At 37.2% G+C, this 27648-nt stretch overlaps 1 protein-coding gene and 1 long non-coding RNA gene across 3 annotated transcripts in view; one reads left to right on the top strand and one right to left on the bottom strand.

The window, feature by feature from the left end:
• Positions 1-12573, bottom strand: part of LOC122641993 — a 25300-nt gene extending 12727 nt beyond the window's left edge. The window contains exons 1-2 of the long non-coding RNA XR_006330002.1: positions 12518-12573; positions 954-958 (exon numbers count right to left, since the gene is read on the bottom strand). This is a non-coding gene — a long non-coding RNA (uncharacterized LOC122641993). The remainder of the gene's footprint in view (positions 1-953; positions 959-12517) is intronic.
• Positions 12532-27648, top strand: part of LOC122641991 (phosphatidate cytidylyltransferase 1-like) — a 27241-nt gene continuing 12124 nt past the window's right edge. For both annotated transcript variants that reach the window (XM_043835363.1, XM_043835362.1), the window contains exons 1-6: positions 12532-12675; positions 12763-12864; positions 17469-17563; positions 17975-18228; positions 18421-18572; positions 22158-22299. In XM_043835363.1, coding sequence (XP_043691298.1) covers positions 17489-17563; positions 17975-18228; positions 18421-18572; positions 22158-22299 — 623 coding nt within the window. In that variant the 5' untranslated portion in view covers positions 12532-12675; positions 12763-12864; positions 17469-17488. The remainder of the gene's footprint in view (positions 12676-12762; positions 12865-17468; positions 17564-17974; positions 18229-18420; positions 18573-22157; positions 22300-27648) is intronic.

The following is a 27648-nucleotide window of genomic DNA, read 5'->3' as shown; positions in this document are numbered from 1 at the left end:
GACAAACCAACAATTGGTAAGCGTCCTTTTCGCCGTATGGTTTGCAAGAGCATCCGCGGCCGAGTTAGCCTCTCTAAAGCAATGAGTGATGCGTCATTCAATAGAATCAAGATAAGTAGCAGCCTTCCTCCAGTCTCGCATAAATCTCCAAAGAAACTTGCGAGAAAGAATGGATGAAATAACCGCTTCTGAGTCACATTCTACCCAAAGTTTATCAATGTTCAGCTCACTGGCGTAATTGATTCCAGTAAAAAAAGCTCCCATCTCTGCCATAAAATTCGACCCTACTCCTTGGAATTCTGCAAAACACCTCAACGTGGCCCCTAAGTGGTCACGAATAATTCCTCCTGCTCCAATTGAGCCTAGGTTGCCCAAAGATGAACCATCAATGTTCAATTTCCTCCAGCCACAAGGTGGTTGCCTCCAAATCACTTCTATTATTCTTCTTTCAAGCGGCCTTAGAGTGGTAATCTTTAGCTTTCTAGTCAAGGTGAGATCCAGAACTGTTTTTACATGCACTCCTTTTCCTCTGAGGCACTCCCCAACTTCTTTGAAGCATAGATTTACCAAATCAATTGGAGATCTGCTCACATTTTCATGGCATCGTCTATTGCGCTCCCACCAAATATTTTGGCAACAGATGATCAGTAGGGCGCCCCATACCTTAGGGAGGGGCACAGCCTTAGATTTCCTGTGCCACCATGAGAACAGCAGCTCAATAGTTGGGAAACCGCACCAAGCTTGATTAAATTCATAAAGCAACTCCATCCATACATTGTGCGAGAAGTTGCAATCAAGAAACAGGTGTTGCATCGTTTCACATTCCGCATAGCAGAGGTCGCACCTAGAGGCCAATATGGCAACATTGTAATAATCTAAAACATCATGAAGAAGCCATTGGCCATTCTCTGTCTTGACTGTTTTCAGTAATTTTTTGTATTGGTGTTATGTACTTTTCCTTTAGTGTGTTAAAACAGATAGATATTACTTCCCTACCTTTATTAATTAACCTTCCTCTCATCGGAATGTTGCTGTTGCTTTCAAGCAAATACAGAATATATCTATGTAATTGGTGTATAAAACTCGAAGAGACAAACAATGGTTGTTCTGAGATTTGATTGATCATCAATGTAAATAGATATTGACCTATTTCTTATTATTGTGTTATTTTTTTGTTGCTATGTAATCCTTCAGGGTTGTTGGACGTTGACTTGCTTATTGTGGTTTGTTTATTATTACCTCAATAAAATTTATTATTCATCATAAATTTTTGTGTCTAGTTTATATGAGTATGTTGAAGTAAATTGTGAGGAGTTATAATCAATGGAAGCATTGTTACAAATCAATTTCTCTATTCATAACCTCATACCCAATGATTTGTAACAATTCTCCTCACAACCACAAATCTTCTCACTAATATTGAAATCAATGGATTATTCAAATCATCTATTCATAACCTTATTCCCAATGATTTTTTTATCAGTTTCATTAGGTTCGGTCTCCGATTTGGATATCTGTCAGTTCCGTGCATTCTAGTTTTTAGTTGGTTCTGTCATACCGCATTCAAACAAGTCCGACAATGATCGGTTCGATTCGGTCCAAGTTTTTTTTTTTATTGGTTTCGATTGACTTCATCGATTTGGGCTAGGTTTTGACACCCCTACCTTGAAACCAAACTTGATATCTCTTTATTTGCACATAAACTATATGGATAGGAAATGGGCCTAGTTAAACTCCCCCCTCACTCCGCTTTCTTCATCCATTCAACCATCATTTATCCAAAAAAAAAAAAAAAAACCATCATTTGGACTACTTGCACCACCTGGACATCAAAACCAATCTTTTTCGAGCTCGGCCTCATTTCTTGGTGCAGCCCCTCCTCATTTGACCTAATGTCCACCACCTTCCCAGTGGATGGCCCTCCTACCCAAGCAGCCATCAAGGCCTCAATATCATTTTTTTTTTCATAATAGGGAACGAAAAAGATAACAAAAAAGATAGAAATTTTGTTTCCTTTATAAAATGCATGATATCAAACGGTTAGTGAAACACATGCATTTAATGTGAGCAATGTATACACACAATTACGACACATTGTTACATAATATTGTCTATAAGAACTCATCGTGCTAAGGTGGTCATTTGACATCGTTTTTCTACTTTCCCATTTCAAGCAAGATGCATGTTGTTATGATAAAAGAAAATAATTATGAGACCGCAATTACAAATGTCAACACTAAAACAATGGAGGAAACCAATTATATGAACTTATTTGGTAAGTGTATATTACCATAGGCCAGTAAAATTGTTTTTTTTATTTTTTTTGTTTGGTGTGTGCATGCACATAGAGTATATTTTATCTATTAGAAATACTCCCCCCAAACAAAAAAAAGATAAGTGATCTTTTAACCTTTTTTATTTTTTTAAATCCATTAAGTTCTTTGTTTCTCTATAATACATGTTTTTTTATAATGGCGGTGATGGAATAATGACATATATGTAGAAGATATTCACATTGTCAAGCATATTTGTTATGTCTTTACATAGGTGATGCTCATTTTCTGTTTTATCTGTGCCCTGTTTTTTCTTTGATTTTGGATAAGGGAAAAAAAAGTTTGTTTGATTGTTGTGTTTATTTCATAGATGCTGTCATTGGTATCTGTTTTTCTTGTAGATTTGGGGTTTGGGTTTTAATGGAGGTTTGATTACTCTGGTAGCCCTTTTCTTTCTCATTTAAATGCTACGGTTTTCTTTTTCATGATCTTAGTGGATTGATTTCCGGTCATGTTATCGGGTGTTTTAGGTTTTCTTCTATGGAAATCCCATCTCTAGACTTTATGAGCTACAGTACCCGCCTACGTAGGCTTCGTCTTCTCTAGTCTGTCTCTGTCGTCTTCCTCTACCAGTTCTATGTAATTCAGGGTCCAATTCAGGGTCAATCAGGGCCAACCCGGTTTGGCCCTACCCAATCAGGGTCGAGACAGGCTAGGGTAAACCCTGACAGGACCGGATTGGGCTTAGGTAGACTTTATTACCCCAAGGGTTGGGCTGGGGTTTTAAACATGTCCGTTGCTCCTATTTTTGTTTATATCTCAGAAACAAAATTTATGTTTCTGTTCTGAAAAAGTGTTTCTATTCCCTAATTTTATTTTTGTTCCTGCATTTCTGTTTCTAACTTATTTATGCCCTGTTTCTATTTATGTTTATGATAGAAACTGCTTTTAGTGTTCCTATTTCTACTTATGCACTTTTAGAACCTATTTATATCTATTTTTAATTCTGTTTTCTATTTCTGACTAAGTTTCTATGAATTTAAGATGCTATTCATGACAGAACTAGATATCATTGAGTATTGTTTATGAATGTATGAATTGTTTTGGATGGGAGTATTCATAGGTACACATTCTTCTTGGTTGTGTAGATTATCGTATATGTTGACCCTAGACATAATTGACACACATACATTTAAATATGAGAAAATATTTAAAAAGTTTAAGACATTTAAAAGTTCCCATTTTATTTTATGGGTAAATGGCACCCAAGGTACCTAAGGTTTTAAAAACAGTAAATTATAGATCACCCTCTACTTAGACCCCAAAATGACAAATTAGTCCCTAACATTAGTTTTATATTTTTAAATGATGATGTCATCCAGTTTAATAAATTTAAATCTCTAAACTACCCTTGATTAGTATTGATTTATGATTTTACCCTTGTAACTAAAAACCCCAAATTCATCATCTTTCTCACACCTGCAACTCAATCTCAAGCAGAAGTTCACCGGAGAGAGAAAAAAATGAGAAGCGTCCAAGTCTGCTCTTTAGCCTATTTTTTCTCTGACATCTTGGGGGTTTATGTCTGCACAAACTCAAATTAGGGTTTTGTGAAATCTATTGTTCTTCAGAAGAAGTCGAAGCTATAGTTTCTGATCCAATCGTGAACGATTCTGCTCCTGCAATCTTGAAGGATTCCGATAAAAAAAAGAGGGTAAGATAATCGATACCTATTGCTCCGTGATTCTTGTTTCGATGATGTTTATGGTTTTTTTTAAATCGTTATTTTCTTCCTTTTTCTTTCACATCTATAATTCTTATTTATTCTTTGGTTTTCAGAACAACCGATATGCAAAATTGAAGCAATGCAAGCTTTACGCCAGACGTGAACAATGGCTTTATCAACGTATGACATGGATTTTCTGTTTGCATTTACATTGACTCCATAATGAAACCGTTTGCAATCATGCAAATTTAATTTTTTTGGTTACAATCTCGCCTGCACTTTTTCGGTTACAAGAATAGCTGCAGCTGCAGGTTCTCTGAGATAGAGAGATAGAGAGAGAGAGCGAGAGAGTGCTCTGGTGGGTCAAGGTATCTTCTTAGACCACACAAATGCTATAACATGCCTTTAAAAACAACATACACTTACAACTATACTATAATAATGAATGATACATTACGACAACATATATTATTACAAGACACAGTGAAAGAGAAAGAGAGAAAGAGAGAAAGAGAGAAAGAGAGAGAAAAGGTTGAATACAGCGAAGCAGATATACGAAGAAGCAGACCCAACATATATAAGTGTAGAAAGTATTGATCAAAGAGAAAGGGAAGGGTAGAAAAATATATACTATTATATATATAAAATAAGTACTAATTTCCCATTGGAGTGTTGGTACTATTGTTGTGGGTGTCCACTGACTGCCTTTTTTAGGTTACAATCTGGACTGCACCTTGCCCTCCCCCCAAAGGCGGGGAGGCTGGTTGGGGGAGGGCAAGTTGCAGAGCAGAGGAGGGGTTGGGGGGGGGCCTATGGGCTGGCAAGAGAGAAAAGAGGTTGCCACCTCTGGAGAGAGAGAGAAAAGGGATGTGAGATATTTTAAGTTGAAGATAAAAGAAGGATAATATTATAAATTTAATTCTAATGTTTTAGTACAAGGGTAAAATAGTCTTCTCACACTAATAACTAACAGTAGACTAACACCATTACTGTAAAAGGGGTATTTTGAGTTTTTCAAAAATCAGATGGTTATTCGAGCTTCGATTGAAAACCAAGGGATGGTCTGTAATTTATCCATTTTAAAAATTATAATTTTTTTTTTCATATTGAGTGAAACATTGTAATCTAGATACTCAATGTTTCACATATTACGTTTGAGATACTTAAATTGAATTATAATTAACCGAATTACTCAATTTTTTTCTATTTACAAGTTTATCTTTACAAGTAAATATTTTTTTTTTTATATAAAGCCTAACGGAACCCACGTCACCCTCTCCTCCTCTTTTCCTTCTTCTTCTTCCCCCTGCAACAACCTAAGTCATGAGATGAGACCGTTCCTCCGTTGCTGTTTTAGAAACCTAGATTTCGTATAAAGCTCTCACTTCTCCCTCTTGATAACTCCAATCTCACTAGTAAATTTCATTTTAGTTTCACCTCATTTCGCCTCTTCTTTCAAAACCTGTGAACATCCCTTCTCACAAGCTTCACTTCGTTTAACTTTAACTTACGTTTCTTTCGGATGCCTCCTGATGGAACCTTTGAGCACAAAGTTGAAACAGAGAAAATTGGCACTGCTACAGAAAGTGCAATTGAGAGTTCTATCGCTTCCGTCCAAAGCAGTGAAGTGGGCGCGCGGATTTCCTTTTCTGGATCATCTCTATGCAAACCAGGGAAAACCCAATGGACGATTGAACGGTTGAATAGGGAGAAGCGCAGAAACCCAAGAATCAGTGACAGAAGCAAAATCTACCTCAAAAGAATCCATTATAGTTTTACAACAATTAATTCCTCTGGCAAGCAATAAATCTCAGAAGTTTAATGAATTTGCCGGTTTTAGAGCATCCGGCAAAGACCTGTTTTGATTCTTTTCTTCACAGAATGCTTAAAACTTTCTCCAGTCTTGAGAAAAATATTAAGTAAAGGAGTACAGATGAATATCAGCAATAGACTTGAGAAAAAGATTAAGTAAAGGAGTACTTGCCATTTCCAAATTGTCTTTGCTGCAGAAACGCCACAACTTAAATGAGTCTCACATCTCATGACTCAGGTAGTCAGGTGCAGCATCGTGCAGTGGGATTGGATTGGGTTGCAGCAGATGGAGGGGCAAAAGTTAATTTCAAGGGTAAAATTGAAATTAGAAAAAAATTTGAGTAGATCGATTAATTATAACCCAATTTAGATATCCCGGTCACCATATGTGAAATGTTAAATACCTAAGTTATAATTTGTCAAAACTTAGGTACCTTGGGTGACATGTACCATTATTTTATTAATCAATTTTACTTCCCTTCATTTCTTTTTACCTGCAATAAGATGTGTCTATAAGAAAAACGCTTGTGCCAATTAAAATTTACTTGTAGTGGTCATTTCTTCAATATGTTGTCTGTAATTTTTTTCAATATGTTGTGTAAAGTGATTATTGATTAAAGGAAAAAGATCTTTGTCCGGGAATGTGGCCTATGTCAGCACTCCCATGAGTCTATCTGTCTTCTCTTCATGTGAAAAGACACTTTTGCCCCCTTACTTTAAGGAGGAGAGAGTCAAAGAGATAGACACATGGGAGTGTTACCGTAGGCCACACTTCCATATAGAAAACTGCTTTCCATTGATTAAAGACGATTTAAGCTGTTCATATTTATCCTTTGTCTTGTAGGGAAAACTAAAATGAGATGACTGGGTATCGGTGTCTCAAGCATGAAAGACTATGATTATGTCGTGTCATGCTGATTGGAAACCTTTTTACCCTATATGTTTCACATACTGCAGATCTATTGTATTAAATTGAGTTTATGGGTTTTGATCATGAAAGCAACAAAATAGGTTGCCCTCAACCAATCTGGTATCTATCATAGGACTAACATATTTATAAAGTAGTCATTTTCAACTATTACATGGGTGTTTTATGAAAGTCCTCGTAAATCAAGATTGTAGACCACAATATATGTGGCACATTTTTTTGGGAGAAAGCTCATAATGACAAGACAGTGGAGGAAAGGAAAGGATTGGAACTATAGAAAGATACAAGGGGATGCTCTTTTCTATGTGAGAAACTGAAGGAGGCGGTGCAACAATATGAAATGGTTACAACCTCTTATGTTCCTTCAATTTTTCTTATGGTTACTGTGATATATGTTCAGCCTTCCAATTTTATGCAAGAAATTTATGTGTGATTTTTCTTCTTGCTAAGCGGTAGCATACATGGAAGATGACTTCATTTTCTATTGCTCGAGAAGAGTACTGGGGCATGACACTGGATGTCCAAAATCCTAGCACGCATAACATGACAATATGCCTAATAAATTAAAATACGATGAAGAGGTCATTGGGCAGTGCAACACTGCGTATATTGATTTCGTCAACATATTGACCTTCATTATCCATTTTATGTCTTGATTCTTTTAAGTAATCCTAGTTTCTTGGAATAACTCCTCAAAATCACTATTTGACTTCTTCATTTGTATTGGTGTTGTGCCCTCTTCCTTTAATGTGTTGAAACATATGGATATTGTTTCTCCACCTTCTATTTTGGGTACTAATTAACATTCCCCTCATTGGAATGTTGCTCTGAAGTAACTACAAGATATATCTATGTAATTAATGTACAAAACCCGAGGAGACAAAAAATAGTTGTTCTGAGATTTGGTCCATGATCAACGTAAATAGATGATCTATTTCTTATATTCAACATCCCACGCCCTTCATGAGAACGGATCATCTACACGTACTAACAGGTGCATGTACATATGAGAGCTAATCACATTTTAATTTTGTTTTCATACCTCCTTCCCTTATAAATGGCAAACATAGGACAAGTGGTTGGGTCTCACATGTACGTTCACCTGTTGGTACGTGCAGCAGAACCGAACTCTTCTTTTTTGTGGTGGTGGAGTTTGTATCAGATCCTCTACTCTGCTCCCATCCTACTCCCCACCCCCCCTCAGTGCAACCCCCACCCCATTTGCAACCCTATTACACCCCCACCATTATCCCCAGTCCCCCACCACTATAAAGAAAGAAAGAAGAAGAAGAAGAAGGGCATGAGATGATGAATATTAAATATTAAAAAAAAATAAAGAACAAAAACAAACTGTAACAAAGGGTGTCCGATTTTTTGAAGAACACATGGCTACCAACAAGCGTATAAGGAGAGAAATTTCGCTCCTCATACAAGGAGCTGATTCAGATCAAAGGAACCTTGGGATGCCCCAGTTTGAAGGAGTGATCTGATCCAGATCGAAGGAACCAAAAGAGGTAGGAGCAGGAAAAAAATAACCCTAGGAGAAATAGTGAGGAAAGACATGCATCGCTTATACCTTGTATCAAGTATGACCTAGAATAGAGATGAGTGGAGGACAAGGATTCATGTGGCTGACCCCATTTAGGTGAGTTTTGTTAGAACAGAGTGTGGCTTGAAACTTCAAGGCGCGTTACAGAGTCGCTTTCCTTAAGACAAAATTCGTCCCTACTTCCAGATGCAAATAGGTTGCAGACAAATTGTCTCCCAGGATACAATGAAGCCTCAAACTATGTTGATTATCTTGGCTGCGTTTTGCATAAACGAAATCAAGAACGATTCCAGAAAGCCTTTTGAGAAGCAGAAAAATCAAAAGCAGAGAAATCTGTTCCTGCAGCAAAACAGATTCCCTGTAAGACCACTTATGAGAATGAGGAGAAGAAGAGAACGTTTTTGGGATATTTCTAAATTTGAAATATCTCTGGATATTAATAAGCCACTTGGCACATGTTCCCAACAGATGGATTCTTCCATCTTTGAATCTGGTCCGTTAGATCGTAACTGTACAATCTAAACCATTCAAACACATAACAGTCATAACTGTTAATCAATTTGAATCTGGTCATTTATATCGTAACTGTACGATCTAATCCGTCCAAAATAAAACGGTCATAACCGTTGATCAACTATATACGTTGATCTTATCTAGATTCAAATCGGACCACTAGATCAAAAAGAACGGTCCAGATCAGATCTTGCTCGAAGCGTGCTAAGTGCGTGTGCCACTAACGCCTCAATAGCCCACTGCCCACGCCGCTCATGCTCGCTCGGACGAAAGTCCTTGCACATACACCGTAGCATTCACCTTGTTTATTAACTAAAACAATAGATAGAGCTTTATTAAATAAACCCAAGTATTCACTTTTACATTTTCCGATGTGGGACTATTCCCAACATCATTATGTTGAAAAACTCCAACAAGTTTTTGTTGGGTTGTTGTTGAAGTTGTTGTGTTCTTTTCTTTGTACTTGTATTACTTATTTTCTTAGGCTTTGCATGAATCCATGTAGCTAGCCCCATTTAGTTGGGATAAGTCTTAGTTGTTGTTTTTCTTCTTGTTGTACAAGGAGTTGATCTGGACTCCCCCAATGGACCCTTTGGTGGTCTGACACACACACATTTATGCATACATGTACATACGCACACATTCCTCCCAACACACACACAAGAGAGAACTCTCTACATTGGTTTTAAAAAATGGTTGATTCATATCGGAGGAACGATTCTAAATGGAAGTAAACCTGTAAAAAAAATAATTGTTTTTAATTGAAATTGAGGACACAACTTTATACGATCCTTATCGATATTGGGATCGGATACCATTTTATAATACCATGCTAATCTCTACAACATTATTGGTCTTTTGACTATTCTATAGATTCCTTACTCTGATTCTAAGTGTTAATCAATTTTATTCCTAAAAAAAAAACAATATTATTCCTCAAATTATTTTTGAAGTCAGGAAAATATATTTATTAACGAACTGGATTTTCTGAATAATATTAAGGGCTCGTTTGATAACATTTATATTCTAGAAACACTATTTTTTGGCAAAATCATCTTTTTAAGTTTCTGTGCTGGAAACCCGTTTTTTGGTGTTTAATGGTGTTTGGTAAACCTTTTCCAGAAATAGTTCCAGAACATTGTTAGAACATCAATGACGTTTGATAAAAACTGCTATGTAACGGATTCCAACATTGCCTTTTTAAAGTAATTATAGAACTACAATTAACATTATAATTAACCCGATTAAATCACATGCCGAAAAAACATTTACACAGCACATTCTGTGTTAGTAGTCCCTTCCAATATTTGTATCAGGTTTGGTCTGCCCTTGGGGCTATAACACTAACATGAGTACCATCAATTGCACCAATGCAATCTTAAAAGAGAGATGCAAGAGTACATGTTAGTTTATTCATAAATGAACTACAATTCAAAAGACGGTGGCTTGATTGGAAGATTACCTTAAAATACGGGTTGCATTTTGGGTTTACAGTAATCTTTGTGAGGACTTCAACAAAAGACGGTGGTCTGATTGTTTCTCTAATTAATAGGAGCATATGAGAGACGGTAGCCCTCAACACTTTATGAGAGACGACGCTAATCGTTTGTCCAGAGTGCTAAAATCTCTCGCACATCCCTATTACTCATACCCTTGGCTACAGTCATCAAGAAAATTGCAATTTATTCATGTACTCGAATATAACGACTGTTGTCCAACCAACCTCTATGTATCACCAGATCACATAGGTTAAGGAAAACGTGTCTTTTAACCTTGAATATTCGATAACAATGGTTTGAATGGCCAATCAATAACTGATACCGGGTGATTACCATCCATACAAGACTCTAATATTGAGTAAATTACTGATGTTTGGTGTCGCGATTAGAAGGATTAATTCATATTTACTTAATGAATCATTTGTGTTATTGTGATATATGCCATAACTGTAACAGATCGATAACATAAAAGTAAATCATCTAAACAACACATAAAAATATCTAATCAACACCTAATTTAAGAGAAATTATATTACCATAAAAGAAAATAAATCACACAAACAACATATATGAGTTTTTTTGTTTGGTAGAACACACATATGAGTTAATCCAACATCAGACATAACTTCTAATCCAACATTAAATATAAGGTTATAATCCAACATCAAACATAATACCGAATCCATCATCAAACATAAAGTTATAATCACACATAAAAAATAAAGTTATTATCCAATATGTGGTAGATCACAACTTGAGCTAACCTCATGTCACTCAATCGAAAAATAAAGTGGCATTCAAAACCAGCATGGGGAAACCATGGTAAGAGGATGATTAAAAAAAGGAAGATTCCAAATTGATAATATTGTACTGATTGATAGAATTAAAATGCCTGATTTGGGCAAAGGAGAAGAAAAATTGGATCACATATGAGAAGTAATGTAGTAGAAGATTATAGAGACTCCTAGTCACACAAGGAATTGAAGTGTGAATTCCTCACCTCACCAGGATTGAGAAATTGTGATTAATTCTACTAGGATAAGGATCAGAAGTATCTAATCTTACTCTTGTGAAGACTGAAGTAGAAACGTCCAAATCAAGATAGGAAAGACAATGGAAAACAAAGACAATTCTCTTTGGACTTCGAATAGTTAAAAAAGAAAGGGTAAATTACACAGGACTCCCTGATTTTCAAGCGAAACTCAAATCATCTCTTGGTTTTTGAAAAAACTCAAATCACCTCCTCTATAGTAATGGTGTTAGTCTGTTGTTAGTATTGGTGTGAAATGACTATTTTACCCTTGTACTAAAATATTAAAATGAAATTTATAATACTACCCTTCAAAATCTATGTTTGGATGTCAAGGGTAGTTTAGAGATTTAAATTTATTTAACTAGCTGACATCATCACTTAACAGCATAAAACTAACGGTAAGGACTAATTTATCATATTAGGGTCTAAACCAGGGGGTGGTTTGAGTTTTTTCAAAAACCAAGAGGTGATTTGAGTTTTGTTTAAAAATCAGGGAGTGATGTGTAATTTATCCAAAAAGAAAAAAATTGAAGAAACCGAACAGAAGTGTAGCATTCCTTAGTCCAAAGGAAGTAAACAGATAAAGAAAACTCGAATCTATAGTTATTTGAGAAATGCCATTGATAGGGATGAGATGGGAATGAGGAAGGGAGGAAGGGAGAAAGGGAGGAAGGGCTTCGGTCGAGCCATTTGAGAAAGTATCAGGCACAATTCCTTTTTTTTTCTTGCCTTTAATTTTCCTCAATTTTGGTTTCGAAATTTGAACCCAAAAAAAAGAAAAAAAGAAAAAAGAAAAAAAAAGAAGAAGTCTGACTTGTTTCTTCAAAGACCATCTTTTGCTATTATTTGTGTTGGTTTGGTTACGCGAAAACACAAAAACAATCCGGATTTATCAAATGCTGTTCGGGTGCTTTTGTGTTCCCGGAGCACAGAAAAACAAAAAAACTGTTCTCTGGGAGAGTTATCAAACGGGCCCAAAACAAACGGATCCTTTACCAAGAAGGGGAAAAACATCGACCCGAGGAGAACTTCAATGCTGTTCTCTCTTTCTCTCGGTCCCCTGTACTACCTTCTCTGTTCGCTCCGGCGAAATTCCTTGCTTCGATCTAGCGGCTTGTATCCGGCGATGGGAGCAGGTAACGTACCTCTTATCTGTCTCGTTGATAAGTTCTGAAACCCTAGACCTCCCTCAGTTGGCGACACGGGGAATTTTTAGGCTAATAATGCCGGTGTCTTTACCCGACACGACACCGAGAAGCAAAACCTCCTAAGTTCTATTTCATGTGAAGAAGTTGGAGTAAACGAAGGCATTCCTAATTCCACGAAGCTCAGGTTCGTGAGAGTAGTTTTCATTTCTGATCCTTAACATTGTTTTGCTTTTTAGAATTTCCTTGTGATTCATTTTCTACTTTCTACATTTTAGGTCGAGTATCACTCCTGGAACAGTTCTGATAATTCCTCTCTGAGAGGTTTAAGTAGGAAAGAGTTGTTTTCCTAGAGCAACTTCCATCTCAGTTGCTTCTCATTACTGGTGAGTTATCTAATTTTGTATGTTCATTTGATTGCTGTTGTAACTGGTTTCGTTTTCATTACGGGTGATAGAATATCGGTTTGCTACTTAATGGTTCCTCTGATTTTCTCCATGCTAATTTGCTTGAAGTTTTCAGATACTTTACATTGTTTAAATACCTTATAAGTTATAAAAGTATTGATGTTGCATTCAGAGGCATTCAAATGTCCTTTGTTATGGAATGCAGTGAAGCCCTTGGTGGGATGCCATGTTTGTCGGGCAAAATGTTAGTCAAGTTCTAGGTGAGAAGCCTAGTTCATATCCTTCATCTTCTATCTTATATGCTCTTCTTCTTTTTCTTCTCTTTTTCCCTTTGATTCCTATCATTGATAGAAGCATTCTGCCATAGTTTGAACCTTGTGTCAGTACCAGTACCATTCTTTGCCTTGTTTCTAATATTCCTATTAGTTACTATTTTGCATGACTCTTGCTATTATGTTTGCGCTACTTTTTAATTCCTTTTCTAGTTTCTATTTTGGTTCTAGTTGCTAATTTGTGAATTATTTATTGCTGCTGTCTAGTTTCTAAATCCATTCACTCATTCTATTTTGGTTTCTCTTGCTATTCTACCGTTTGGTTGCTGTTACTCATCAAGTTACTAGTTTAGTAATCTCCTAATATGTTCAAATCTGACCGTTGATTCTGGTTCATACTTCAAGGGTTTTTCTCCTTCCCTGTTAGCCCACTCGACCAGAAATTTGCCACATCAGACTTGTCTTTTCTCTGTTTACTTAAATCTCAGTTGCTGGTTTTGATTCATGTACTCCCTACGATTCCGGAGTTGCATGAAGTTTTCTAATCCTATGTTTAGGTCATTAGGATACCCCATTAAGAATCCCCTTTGCACTAGGATTGGGAATACCAATCACACTAGGAGTCTCTCAGAAGAATCCTAGTTTAAGTAGGACTCTTAAGGAATTCTTGTCAAACAAGAACTCCAAATAGTATATGATGTAAGAAATCCTACTCCTAATAGGATTACGGAATCCTGTTAAGAGTAGGACTGAGAATGAATCAAATTAGGAATTCAATAGAATAACCCAATCCAAATGTGATTAAACAGTTTAAACTAACTCATTAAGGAAGTACCTGAACTAGAATAGCAGGAAAGAACTTGTTGATTGTAGAATGAGAAGCAGAGAATAAAATCCAAATTTTTAGAATTGAAAATCTAGAATTGAACAACAAGATCAATCTGAAAATAAGTTAACTGCTACAATCTATGAAGTTGAAAGCTAGAACAGAAAATAGGATTAGGAACCTACCTAATATGTGAAGAGAATATACTCTTCCACTAAGGAATCTACCTTAGCACTGTCAGAAGTCCAAATATGCACAGAGAAAAGCAAAGCTTTTTTTGCTAAAATAACTCAAACTCGTATGCTTGAATAGATTGCTACATATGTTTATCTAGAAATCTTAAAACCCGCTCCTAACATGGCTACAAATAGCCTAAACCAACTATTAATCAAGCTAGCGAGTTAACTGACCAATAAAATCTTTTAACAATTCCTATTCCCAGGTAACTAATTAATAAAGTAAATCTCGTATTCCTAATTCCTAAATCCTACCCTTAGTTTTAGTCCCATCAAAGTGGCCTGATACAATGACAACCCATTGAATCAAAGGCCTAATACATGTGTAACTCAACTCAAAGCTCATTTCCGCTAAAAATATGCCCACTTTTGTGTTTTCTTGTATCATATGGGTCTATGGTTCAAGTTTCATCTCAGCCTGGTCCTTTTGACTGAGTTTTCTTTATCTGTGACTAGTATGCAACTCAAATTCCTCTCAATAATTGGTGTTTTCTTGAGATTTCAAAATCTGCTGGGTTTTCGCTTCCTTGAGCTTGTTCAAGTTAGGATATCTGTCTCTCAGCAGCAAAGGGAGAGTTATTTTCAATTCTTCCTGAATTAGCCTTGCTTTACTTAAATCTAGTCCAATTGGGATTCCTACTCTTAGCATATTGTTTAGAATAGTTCATGCATTGTGTTTAGAATGTCAAAAATAGGCTCATTACAAAAAATCAGATAAAAAAAAGCATTTCTGGGCCTCGAAACCACCAACTCGAGTTGGCTGGGAAAAAATCACAGGTGTCGACCAGTTTTGACCATATCTTGGTTTTTGACTGGTCGAAACCCGAGTTTTAGAACCTTGGTTACGACTTCTCAGTTCATCACTTCGGTTACAACAAGATGCACCCATTACTTGATTAGATTTCTAATCATTAACTTTCCAATCAAAATTTGCATGTGCCAAAACCCCACTTATAACAGCCAAGGGTGTTTTCCAAAAAAAAAAAAAAGCCAAGGGTTCATACTTTTGATTCAATTCATGTTTCATTATTAGTTTGTGATTTGACGGCTTGATAGTGAATCATCTATCAAATGGCTAGTTTGATTTAACACCAATTTTGTTCAATAACAGGGTGACAGTCCTGCTTTTCCCCAGTTACATTGCCTAACATTTTGCAGCATGTCAAGGAAGTTGTCTCAATATGTTCAGAGACCATTGAATTGTGATTCTTTAGTTGTAGATAAATCGTTCACTAAGGGAAAGACCCTCCTTGGGTACCTTTGTCCCTTCAATGGTTTTCCTTCTCTTTTATTCCTTTACAGATTCAGAGGAGGTGGTAGACAATGTAAAATTGAAGTATACTTAACACTTGAAAATTGCTATTGGTCTTTACCTACTAATCTTCAGCTGCCTTATGGGGTTAATAACCATTGCTAGCACTATGAATGACTGGTTTGGGTACAAATTCCACGAACCGATAAGTATAAAGTATCTATATGCAAATTTCTGAAATATACCACATTTGTCATGGGCTGAAATTGATAATCTAGGGTTCTATCACACTAATTTTTTGTGCTATTTTGAGTGCTCTTTTTTTTCTCTTTGGGAAATTTTATGGAGTTGGGTACTTCCTGGAATCGAAAGTACATCAATCTGATACAAGAATGTTTTAGCCCCACCTGACTCAAATTTTGTGTGTTTAAGCTTCTTATTTGTTGTTCAATTTAACAACACCAGCAGCCATGGTTTACATTTTAACCACATGATATCTATCCAAATAAATAAAAAAAATAAAACTGGTGGTTTATTTGCATGAAAAAAATCAACAGTTTCTGTGGTCCATAGGGTCATTTTATTTTTGGAGGCTCCCTGCTTGTGGGACCTACTAATTGGACCCATTGGATCAGTTTTAGCTTTGATCCTATTCATAGTCATCTTTATCGCTCCTTTTGTTTTACTTTTTACCTTTTCATTTGTTTTTATTTAGGAGAATTTCTAATGCACCCATGCTTCATTTTCAAAATAATGATTGTGGTGCCATAGCTGATGCCTTATTATGATCAACCTACACCATGAGAGTCATTATATATACCAAAGTATGCTTTATAATACATTAAAAGGACACAACTCCTTTCCAGAGTTGCCTAATGTCTCTTGTGGAGTAGCCTGGTCTTAGTCAGGCATGGTCTTCAGTTCAAAAAGAACATGACCGTGTAAGAAGAACTAAGTCTTTGTCCTAATTGAGTATTTCATTCATCATTTGATGCGTATGTTTTACCATCAGAAAATTTTTGGCTGCATTCAGATCATGCACATCATGTTGAATTAAGTTCTCGAGAACTTTGGATTTTCTTTTATTTGTTTCTTTATCAGTTCTTATGATGATGTGGGTGCAATTCCAGCAGCATATTTTTGTCCTGCATTATGAAACTTAGAAATGCAGAACATTTAGGTCATGCAAGGGGATTAGTTCAGATATGAGACTATCCTGATTGATTACACCTGGCAAGGTATCTTGTCGTGGTAGAACCTGTTGTTGCTAGAGGAGATTCTGGCAGCTGAGATGGCCACTGTCAATGCACATTTGGTAGTTTTATTACCACATTTTGAATGGTCCATTGCACCAAGCAACCATCAGAAGCTATTCCCGCTTTAGTTACGATTCTCAGAAAATTCAAAAACTGACTGTTTGATGCACTGTGCCAACTAGATCACCGGAGCTCGCCCACAGTGAGTTTCAGTGTGATGTGCCAAGGGAACATAACAACAGTATGATAAGGCATTAACCAAATCATTCACAACCTACTGTTTTTGTAAAATGAAAAATGTAAATAAATATTGAAGAAAAGAGTATGATAATCAGTACATGTCGTCTAAAAATGTGGTTGGAAATGTTTTTATAAATGGAGTGAACTTCAGATGGTTGTTGCCAAGTGGTTTACTGTCCAAAATTCCAGTTTGGATGGTCTGAAGTCTGAACAGGTGTTGTCAGAAGCCAGAAGTTACTTTGTGGTTTAAGGTTTGTCAGCTCAGAAGAACTAGTATATGGCTTCTCCTTGGTACCATGCTGCTATGTGAAGTTTTCTATGACATGACTACTTTCTCCATTGAAGCCAATCTTCCACCCACAGGGAAATATATGCACTTAGAATATGTTCTAATTACACCCTTTTGCGAGAGCATGCATCTTCATATTTTTTGTTGTTGAATAACTTACTTCACAGCTTTCTGATGAACATTTCTTCGTATATTTTCTTAGTGTTCTGTAGTCGTAAATAGAGATAAAGCCATGCAAAAGGATCACAGTGTCAGTGCCCCTTCAACTCCTACAGGTCGGCTTCGGCACCGCAAGCGGTCAAATGAGGTTGGTGGATTGAGCTGACAAATTGTTATTTCGAGTTATTTCTTTACACAACTTCTCCTGTCAAGTAGTTTATTATAGCCATGCAAGTTCATGGCAGTTGGCTTTGTTATCATTCATGTTGTTTTTAAATCCCTTGCTTTTAAATCTACATTCCACACTTTGTTTGTTTCGAACTGCTAATTGAGCCTTGGTACAAAATTCATTGGATATGTTTATTGGTGCTAGATTGATCTGCTTTGCATCATTCTGGGGCTTGTACAGACATTTTTTTTTTGTAAATGAGGATCTACACGGTTTGAGTACCTGAGAAGATAATGGCTATTTTACTTGGAAGTGTTTCTATTGCTGTTTGAAATTGTAGAAGAGAAAATGTGGGACTTACGGAACAAATTAGTTTTTCTTTGATGCTAGGTTCCTTTGGAGGCGAGCAAAGCAAATGGAAGTCACTTACTTGTTGACGATCGAAACAAATACAGGTCAATGTTGATCCGTGCATATTCATCCATCTGGATGATTGGAGGATTTGCATTTGTTATCTATATGGGTCATCTCTATATTTGGGTGATGGTTGTTGTTATCCAAATATTTATGGCAAGCGAACTTTTCAATCTACTCAGGAGATCTCATGAAGACAGGCAACTTCCAGGGTTCAGGCTTTTAAACTGGTAAAGAAATCAGTTTTCTCTGTAACAAAGTTATATATGTGCCCAGGTTTCTAAATGGTTAGTAGCCTTGGCCGCTTTTATGACCGGATCCAAAATCTAGTTATGAGAACAACCAATTTACAGATAACTTATAGGTGACATCCATCATGTGCCATTCTTGTATAATTGATTTATTTTGATTTGTGTTACCAGGCATTTTTTCTTCACGGCAATGCTTTTTGTATATGGCCGCATTCTCAGTCAACAGCTTGTCAACACTGTAACTTCAGATAAATTCTTGATTCGACTTGTAGGTGGACTTGTGAAATATCAAATGGCTATTTGTTACTTCTTATATATTGCAGGTTGGTTAATTTCTCGGGAATATTGTTTTATATATGCACACAAAGAATCTTGTTATTATGTTATAATATATATTATCGAACTGAAGAAATTCCAGTCAAACCGGTGCATGAGAATCTTGGACCGGCCCGACCCAATTGGTGTTCTACCTTGGACCGACCCAAACCCAGTTGAACCGGGTCCAGTTTGAGTGTTTGGATCTAGTAAGATTTTAGGGAGTTTATTTTATTTGGGAAAGTATTATGTAATCTTTTATTTTAAGGTAGTTATTAGACACGTAGGGAAATTTTCAGTTTGAGTTTTATTGGGTTTCTATTTTTTTTTTGTTTTTTTTTGGGATGAATAGAAATTTAAATTACGAAGAAAGGAGAAGGAATATACAAGCCCGAGGGCCAAAAAACTGCAGCTAAAAGCTAGCTAGGGCGCAAAATGGAGTGAGGGAGACCCCAAGAGACAACAATTAGCCTGTTCCTTGGGGTGTCCGTAACATTAGAAAGGGGGAGGGAACCAACTTTAGATGAGACATCAAAGAAGATGGCGTTCCAAATCTTGTCGAAGGAGCGGGAATTGGACGTCCATCTTCTTAGGTTGCGCTCCATCCAAATGTGGGAGATAGCGGCACAAAAAGCAATCTTGCCTACCGAAGTTGGGTTTCTATTTTAGTTAGCCTAGTTTTAGTAAGTAACTAGGAGTCTTTATTTTTGGGTTTTATAAATAGATGTGTAACCAACGTATTGGGCAGATAGGAAAAAATGAATTGAGTTTCTGTTTCTGGCTGTGTGCGTGTGCACTTCTTTCTCCCCCCCCCCTCTTCTTTTTCTTCTACTGTTTTTTCTTCTCACGGTTTTTCTCTTTCCCCCCCCCCCCCTGCAATTCTGATTTCTTCCTAATTTCCCCCTTCTCCTTTCCGGTTCCCCATTATCTGGTATCAAAGCCCAAACCTGGGTGAATCTCTCTTTCTCGAATTCTTCACCTTCTCAGTCTCTATTCCCTGCTATTTCCTCTGTCTCTCTTTTCTCCATTCTGTTCTTCTTCCTCCTTTTTCTTTCCTAATTTCTTTTCTCTGCTGTAGTGACCGAACTACACCAGCAGCAACCCCCACCTTACCTTTGATTCCCGGAAAACCCCTTCCCATCGATTCCCACTGCAACAACACCCCACCCGTTTTGTTTTTTGTTTTTTTCTGCTGTGACGGTGAAAAAAAAAAATCGTCTGTCCCCTTCCCACAGCAACTCTCTCCCTCCCATCTCCCGCTGAAACCCTACCCTTTCCCTGTCCTTCAACTCCACTGAAACCCAAACAGTGACCCCCTGTGATTCCCATAAAAAAAAAAAATCGACTCTGTGGAAACAGAGGTCAAATAAAAAACCCAGACCCATCCCGCCCCTGCTATTCCCACCGACACCCCCAATCCCATCTCTTTCGATTCCTCTACCAAAACCCCAACTTAAGACCCCTTATTGTTTCCGCCAGAGCCGAGAAAAAAAAAAGTGAAGAAGAGAGCTAACGAGAGACAGCAAACCAGAGTTTCAGAGAGAATCAAACGTACCTGGTTTCAGGGAACTCCACCGCTGCAGGTTCGAACTCCATTGCAGGCGGACAGATAGACTCCCATTAAAAGTGGAACTCCAACCCCATCGTCTTCCTCATCTTCCGCCATTTTCTCGCACTACTTTTCTGGTTCGAGTAAGAGTCCAAATCTCAAACGGTAAAACTTAATTTTTTGTTTTCCTTCCCATTGTACCCCTGCCCCCACCTCATTCCTTTTAAAGTTTTCTTGTTCTTTCAATTTTACCCCTTACCCCATACTTGATATTCTTTTGTGTTTAGCTTCCAATTTTTCTCTTTTCCAGAATTGCACCTCTCTTCTAATATTATTCCACTTTTTTTTAGTAGTTTCCAAGTTTAACCCACCCCACCCTTCGTTACACCACACTTCCTTTTTTCTCTTTAACTCCATTACCCAAATGAATCCTGAAGATTGGGCCAGAATACTCCAACAAAATGACAAAGCCCTAAGAATCGTTGAAGCAAACCTTGAATGGTTGAAGTTTAAGTTAAAGCTCCATGATCAGATTTCGCCCCAGTCAGTTGAAGATCACAATGAAATCAACGATCCGATCGAAGAATTGAAATTCCATGATCAGATTTCTATCCAGGAAGTTGAAGATCACAATGAAATCAGCGGTCCGATCGAAGAATTGAAATTCCATGATCAGATTCCAATCCAGGCAATGCAGTTGGCCGATGAACATCAAGAAATCGTTATGGATCAGACTTCAATCCAGGTGATGCCGTTGGTCGATGAACGTCAAGAAATCGTGGCAGTTGATTGCGTAGTTGATCCATTTGCTTACTTGCTTTCCCATGGTTACTTCAATCAAGAATTTCGGCTCGTGGATTTTATACAAGTTGAATGTGGACTGATAGTTGACGTCGATCGCACGATTTTGATTCTTTCGGTCTACAAAACTTGTCCACGAGTTTTTCTGAACTCCGGAAGAATTGATGCAGTAGAATCTTGGACCGGGCCGACCCAATTGGTGCACTACCTTGGACCAACCCAAACCTAGCCGAACCGGGTCCAGTTTGAGTGTTTGGATCTAGTAAGATTTTAGGAAGTTTATATTATTTGGAAAAGTATTATGTTATCTTTTATTTTAAGGTAGTTATTAGACATGTAGGGAAATTTCCAATTTGAGTTTTATTGGGTTTCTATTTTAGTTAGCCTAGTTTTAGTAAGTAATTAGGAGTCTTTAGTTTTGGGTTTTATAAATAGATGTGTAATTGTGTAACCAACGTATTGGACAGATAGGAAAAAATGAACTGAGTTTCTGTTTCTGGCTGTGTGCGTGTGCACTTCTTTCTCCCCCCCCCCCCCCTCTTCTTCTTCTTCTACTGTTTTTTCTTATCACGGTTTTTCTCTTTCCCCCCCTGCAATTCTGATTTCTTCCTAATTTCCCCCTTCTCATTTCCGGTCCCCCATTACTAACATTCATTTCTAAAAAAATGGCTGGTTTGACAGAAAGGTGGCAGGGGCAGTAGGGACTTTAGTGGCGGGGGACTGGGAAGTCGGGTCATGGGGGGCATGTCCCCATGAATTTGCATCTCTCTCTCTGATATCACTTTTTCTTCTTTTTGCTGGGTGAACTCCTTTCCTACAAATGTTGGTATGGAGATCTGGTGGTTGTTTGGAGATTGAGGTGTGGTGGTTGCTTGGAGATTGGGTGAGTAATCATATCAGGTTGGGGTGTTTGAGCTCCCTTTGGTGTGGAGGTGGTTGGGTTGTTTTTCTTTTGGTTTTTGAGCTGCTGCTTGGGTTGGGTTTTTGGTGTGTATGTTCAGTGTTCTGGGACCACTGACTCTTCCCCTACCTTTTTAAGAAGAAAGAATCCTTCTCTCCGATTGGATTTTAATTCTGCATGAATTATAATATTTTTCCAACATTTTTCATACTGATACAAATTTTTTGTTGCGATAAAAAATAGTTCATATGCTTTTATACATTGATTTTGATCCTTCCACATTCAGAATTCTTCTGCCATAATGTATTGCAACTGAAAGTATGATCTCTATATTGGGTTCAGGATTTATGTGGTTCATTCTTACGTTGAAGAAGAAGATGTACAAGTATCAATTTGGCCAATATGCATGGACACATATGATTCTAATTGTGGTGTTTACACAGTCCGCCTTCACAGTAGCAAATATTTTTGAAGGAATCTTCTGGTAAAATATGTTACTTGAACTATGACTCTTGCTAAGTAGTTTTTGTGAACTCAAAATTCAATCTTTAAGCTTATTCTGCAATCACTTGTTGCATGTTCCATTTCCTTAAATCTTGTTATTTTGAACTCATATTTCAATCTTTAAGCTTATTCTGCCATCACTTGTTGCATGTTTAAGTTTCTAAAAACTTGTTACGAGCTCGCTGGGTTCTTATCCTTCTCTTTGCTTATACTCATGTGTAGTATCTCTGATGCATCTTATGAAGTTTTGATTTGTTAATTGGATTTCCTATGCCAAGTTCTAATGATATCATTTCAATTTTGTTTGTCATGTATTTTATGTCTTTTCCCCACCATTTTTTTCCTTAATCTTTTCATTTGTTTATTTTCTAGTTGTAATAATTTATTTTTATGTACGGTTTAAAAGATTTTGTTCCTTCTGTAATAATGTACTTTCATGTATCATTTAAAAGATTTTTCTCCTTTAATAGGCTTATTTTTATCATGCTGTAACAATATTTTGTTTTCAACTCCCTGCTTGGTTCTCAATGGGAAATTTATGTAACAGTGCATAGTTGTTCATATTGTTACTGTGATCTGTTTCTGTGTGGTTATTTCTCAATGCTTGCTGCTTTCTTCTTTTTCCTTGACCAAGTCAGTGGAAAAGACATGGTTGTTGTGCTATCTATTCGGTATTCGGGTCGATTTGTACTCATCCTTGCTCTGTTTAGCTCATAAATTAGTGATTTTTGACCATGTGAATGTCTTGTTGAGTGGTGAATGTGAAACTTGTTCATGTACTTAGGGGATTAATTTGCCCCAGGGTTTGCTTCAGGCATTACTTTTGCTAAGGTGAGTGGACGTATATGTTATGCCCGTGTGTGGGACCCACATAGAGACATCTTGGTGCATGTTTGGGTAAGATTTTTTGTAGTCAGCTTTTGGGTTTAACAACATACAGCCAATCAAAATATAACATTTGGAATCTTTACCATATATGCAGGAGCAAAAGAAGCCACCGAATGTGGTTTCTGGGTTTCTTGTGCTTCAAGCTTTATAGATTCCATTCGTTTTAATTTTATTGGACACATTTTTAAACTTGAGAAACTTGCTTGTGGAAAAATCCAGAAGCCGAAGCTTCATAAGCTTACCAAAATATTCCCTGGATTTTGTATTCCTTGAATATTCATCAGCAGAGGAGGGCTATGATTGCTTTTGTTCTCCCACAAGGATGAAGTTTGACCCCCTCCCCTGGGCTAGAGATGTGACTACAGTCTTTGACTATGCTCCATATTTCACTTCTAAAAAAACTACTCTTCAAAGGGAGCACTGAAATGGAGAGTTGTATTTTCTTCCATTGGCAGTGGAATTGTACATGTTTGATGGTCAGGTTCATGTTCAAGAGGATAACCTTAATAAGGAAAAATGGGATGATGAACATGACCCAAGGTCACTACAAATTCTTACAAGGAACAGACAAAAAAAGTGCACTGCCCCATGCTCTTTGTCAAGATGTCCCCTCCAATCCAAGTCATTCTTCAGACATCGGAATCCTTGTATTGTTCCATTGTTTATGACTCATCTATATATTGCTTTTAGGAAAGTTTTTTTTAAAAAAAAAATAAATAAATTATTGTAATGACACCCAGTTTCATTTTGTGTCTTATGGGGTTTATTTTCAACACAGCTGAATGATCCTCTCAATGGTTGACCAAAAGAAAGATCCTCTTAATGTGGCAAATATTATTTCTGATCTGAGGTGGAAAATAACTCTGTAGAACTGCTGCGTGATTTGGAGAACAATGCTACTTATGCAGTCTGATATCCAAAAGTATATTGATCTCAGAAAAAACAGGCCCAAGAATGAACTGATATATCCAATGGTTAATAACAGAGCTTAATAATGATAGAAGAGATTTGATAATGAAAACTGAAGAGGAATTCAATAGAGAAACTGATCTGATTTTAGTAACAGAGTACAGAATTGATATTAATGTCAGATCTGGGAAAGAGAGAAGGAATGAAACCAGGAACAGAATAATAAATTAAAATATTCAGAAACAAATTTGAATTATAGCAGGATATAAGACTGAATACCAGATGGGGATCTAAGATAAAAAAAGAGATCAAAACCAGAAGCGGAGTAATAATTTATTAGGTTCAGACAGATTCTGAGATTGATTTCTTTTAAAAGAATATAAACTGCTCTGTTCAGAGAAGTCTGATAGCAGAGAAGATCTTCAGTACCTGCGGCAGAGAGAACAGATCTGGGGGCAGAATAAGAAGAGAAGCCGGGATCGCAGGGGAGAAGAGAGGGAGAAGGAAGAGGAGAATAGGGGAGCAACAGAGTTGCTGCTAGGTGAAGGGTTTCAGAGGGTTGGGTAGAGAATCCTCACAGCCACACTGTCCCAAAATAAATTTCTTTTCATCTTACTAAATAGATGGGGGATTACATTCTTAAATAGGAGTCAAAAAGTAGTGTTTTGAGTGAACTTCAAACACTTTAAACATAATCTAACAGAATTAAACTACTACTAAGCAACCTAATAGACATTATGCATTGCATGGCACATGACAAATATAATGGCATAAAAAAGGAAATTCATTTTATTTTATGGAAATGCAGGCATCATGACAGCCTGAAAAATGATATCGGTTTATGGACTCAACTACTAACACTGACTTGACTAGATTAGACTAACACTAATTAAACAGCACAACCTGTCATTGGGTCTCACACTTAAGAAATTTATTTTATTTTATGGAAATGCAGGCATCATGACAGCCTGAAAAATGAATATCGGTTTATGGACTCAACTACTAACACTGACTTGACTAGATTAGACTAACACTAATTAAACAGCAAAACCTGTGGCCTCACACTAGAAATTAAAATTACAATAATGCCCCTGGAAAACAAATTAGTTCACCCAACTAGTTAAAAGACTAACTATTTACCAACTACGAGCCTTGCTTGGACCCAAACTTAAGCCCAATGGCTGTGAGAATGGATGGACCTTTTGGGCTTTGATTTCCAAAGTCTATCGTGTCTGTGCAGCCACTCTAATGCCACTGCATCAGCTACCTTTTAGTTGTTTGAACTCCCTAAATGGAAAGAATTGGTGGATGCAGATGGGTGTATAGTGTCAAATATTAACAACACAAGTATGACCAAAGGGTTGACCTAGAATTGTGGAACTGACTTTTATGAGGCATTTGCTCCTGTGGGCAAGATGAATGAACACAGTGATATTTTTTGTTCTATTTTTTGCTCCAAATCAAGACTTGGTTTGGCAGCAGTTTGATGTCAAGAACATCTTCCTTCATGGGAATGCAAGTTAAATACGACCCATTATGGGTTAATATAGTCGCCTCATGTTTGGATTGATAGATTTTTGAGGGCCATGAGAAAAATATGAATACAAAGCTAAATACAACACCATTCGTAATAAATATTATTAGAGGAAAGTTACAGATATTGTTTTCTAAGCAGATGATGCGGTGATGACTTGAAATGACAATGAAAATATGAACTGGTTGAAGGATAAACTTGCTAGTAATTTGAGTTCAAGGACCTTCGAGAAGCAAGAATTCTTGATGTGGAGCGGCAGAAAGTCTCATCTAGCCAAACCATAAACTTGAGGATACAGTGGTGTTCCTTTGGTTGGTGCTGTTAGTTCCAAAGATTGGTTGGGAAGTTGATTTACTTGTCTCTGTTACGTTCTCTTATCACTGATGGTGTTGGCATGGAGAATCAGTTTCTGCATGCCCTGACCACATGCCATTTGGAAGCTGCTTAGCGGATCTTAAGGTACTGAAGCCAGTCTGTGAGAGGGGATTATGGCACAAAGCATGGCCATATGAGGATGGAAGCCTATAGATATGATAGGGGCTGGTCATGGTCTGACTAGATTCACCTCTAGATTCTATACACTACAATAGGAGGTAATCTTGTGACCTGAAGGAGTGTGGAGTATACAAGTTTTTAGGGCTAAAGTCTTATTGGGAGAGCTAGTGTTCCCCGATGAAGCTGTAATTAGTTTTGTCCAAAACCTAGTTTAGCATGGTCTAATAAAGCACATTGAAGTGGATTATCAAGGAAAAGTTGAACTGTGGGTTGATGTGTGTATTCATATGTGCAGTCTCGAGATTAGATTGTGGATGCTCTCTCAAAGGCCTCAATTGTATCCAAGCTGAGTGACAAATATACCCGTACCAGGTTGAGGGGGAGTGTTGGGGGGGACGAGCTTCTTTTCCCCCTCTAAGTTTAGTTTAGGAAATAGTTAGCTGGAATCATGGAACAAGAACTCGGCGAGATCTGGCTAATTTGAGATGGCGAGACGAGATACTAGGCGATATGAAAATACATCATCTCACTGAGATCTCGGCCCAACTCGGTTTTCTGGCTGGGCGAAACCAGTACCGAAACCGAGTTCTCAAACCATGGCTGGAATCATGGGTGAGAAAATTTGAGAACAATCTAAAGAAGTAGAATTTGGGAGATTTTGGGAGTAAATATGGAAGATCTGTAAGGTTTCTATTTTGTTGAAACATGGAGGTGACATGTGCTATGGGAGTAAATAAGTCAATGGTTTTCATTTTTAGAAGCACTGTGGCCTATACTAGGAGATGGGGGATATTGTAGCTATTTGGTTGAATTGCTATTAGCTTTATTTTTTTATTTTGGTAAGGGTTATTTGCTTTATTGAATTGCAGTTGAGTTGTTGTCTACTTTGCTGCTCCTCCCCAAGTTCTAGTCCAGGTTGGTGCTTGCAATAAACCAAAGTTGAGTTGTACCTCATCTAGTTATCCCTTTTTTATTTTTCTTGTTATTTTTGCTTTATTTTTTCAATCATTATGCTCCCATACCTTACCCATGCACAGTCTTTCTTCCCATATGTTTTCTCATACCTTACCCATGCACAGTCATAACCTGCACATCAAAACCCTTTCCCATTAAAACCTTAGTTACCTAGCCCTTGGTCCCCTTACTTTCTAGTTGCTATTTTATGTCTTCCTAGTCCTAAATCCATTTCAGCCCTTTAAACCCATCTTCTACTTAAAAGCCCTATTCTGTCATGCCTAGCCTATTTCCATTTTTTTTTATAGGTAGGCCCTCTAAATGTTGGATAATATCCTACAGTATATACTAGCCTATTTCCATTGACCCAAATATAATGCCTCCCCCCCCCCCCCCTTTTACCCTTCTTTGTATATAAATGGCAGCTATTTTCTTGCCCATTTATCTCTAACCAACTGAAATGCTAGGGTTATTTGGTGCTTGTTTTTATTTATTGTGGGAAGTTTGCTATTTAATTTCTATGAATGTGTTCTATTTATGTTTGGTGGA

Source organism: Telopea speciosissima, chromosome 10 (genome assembly GCF_018873765.1).
Source record: "Telopea speciosissima isolate NSW1024214 ecotype Mountain lineage chromosome 10, Tspe_v1, whole genome shotgun sequence".
Classification (NCBI taxonomy): Eukaryota; Viridiplantae; Streptophyta; class Magnoliopsida; order Proteales; family Proteaceae; genus Telopea; species Telopea speciosissima.
Note: the sequence above shows the minus strand (reverse complement) of the source record. Positions and strands in the feature narration are given on the sequence as shown.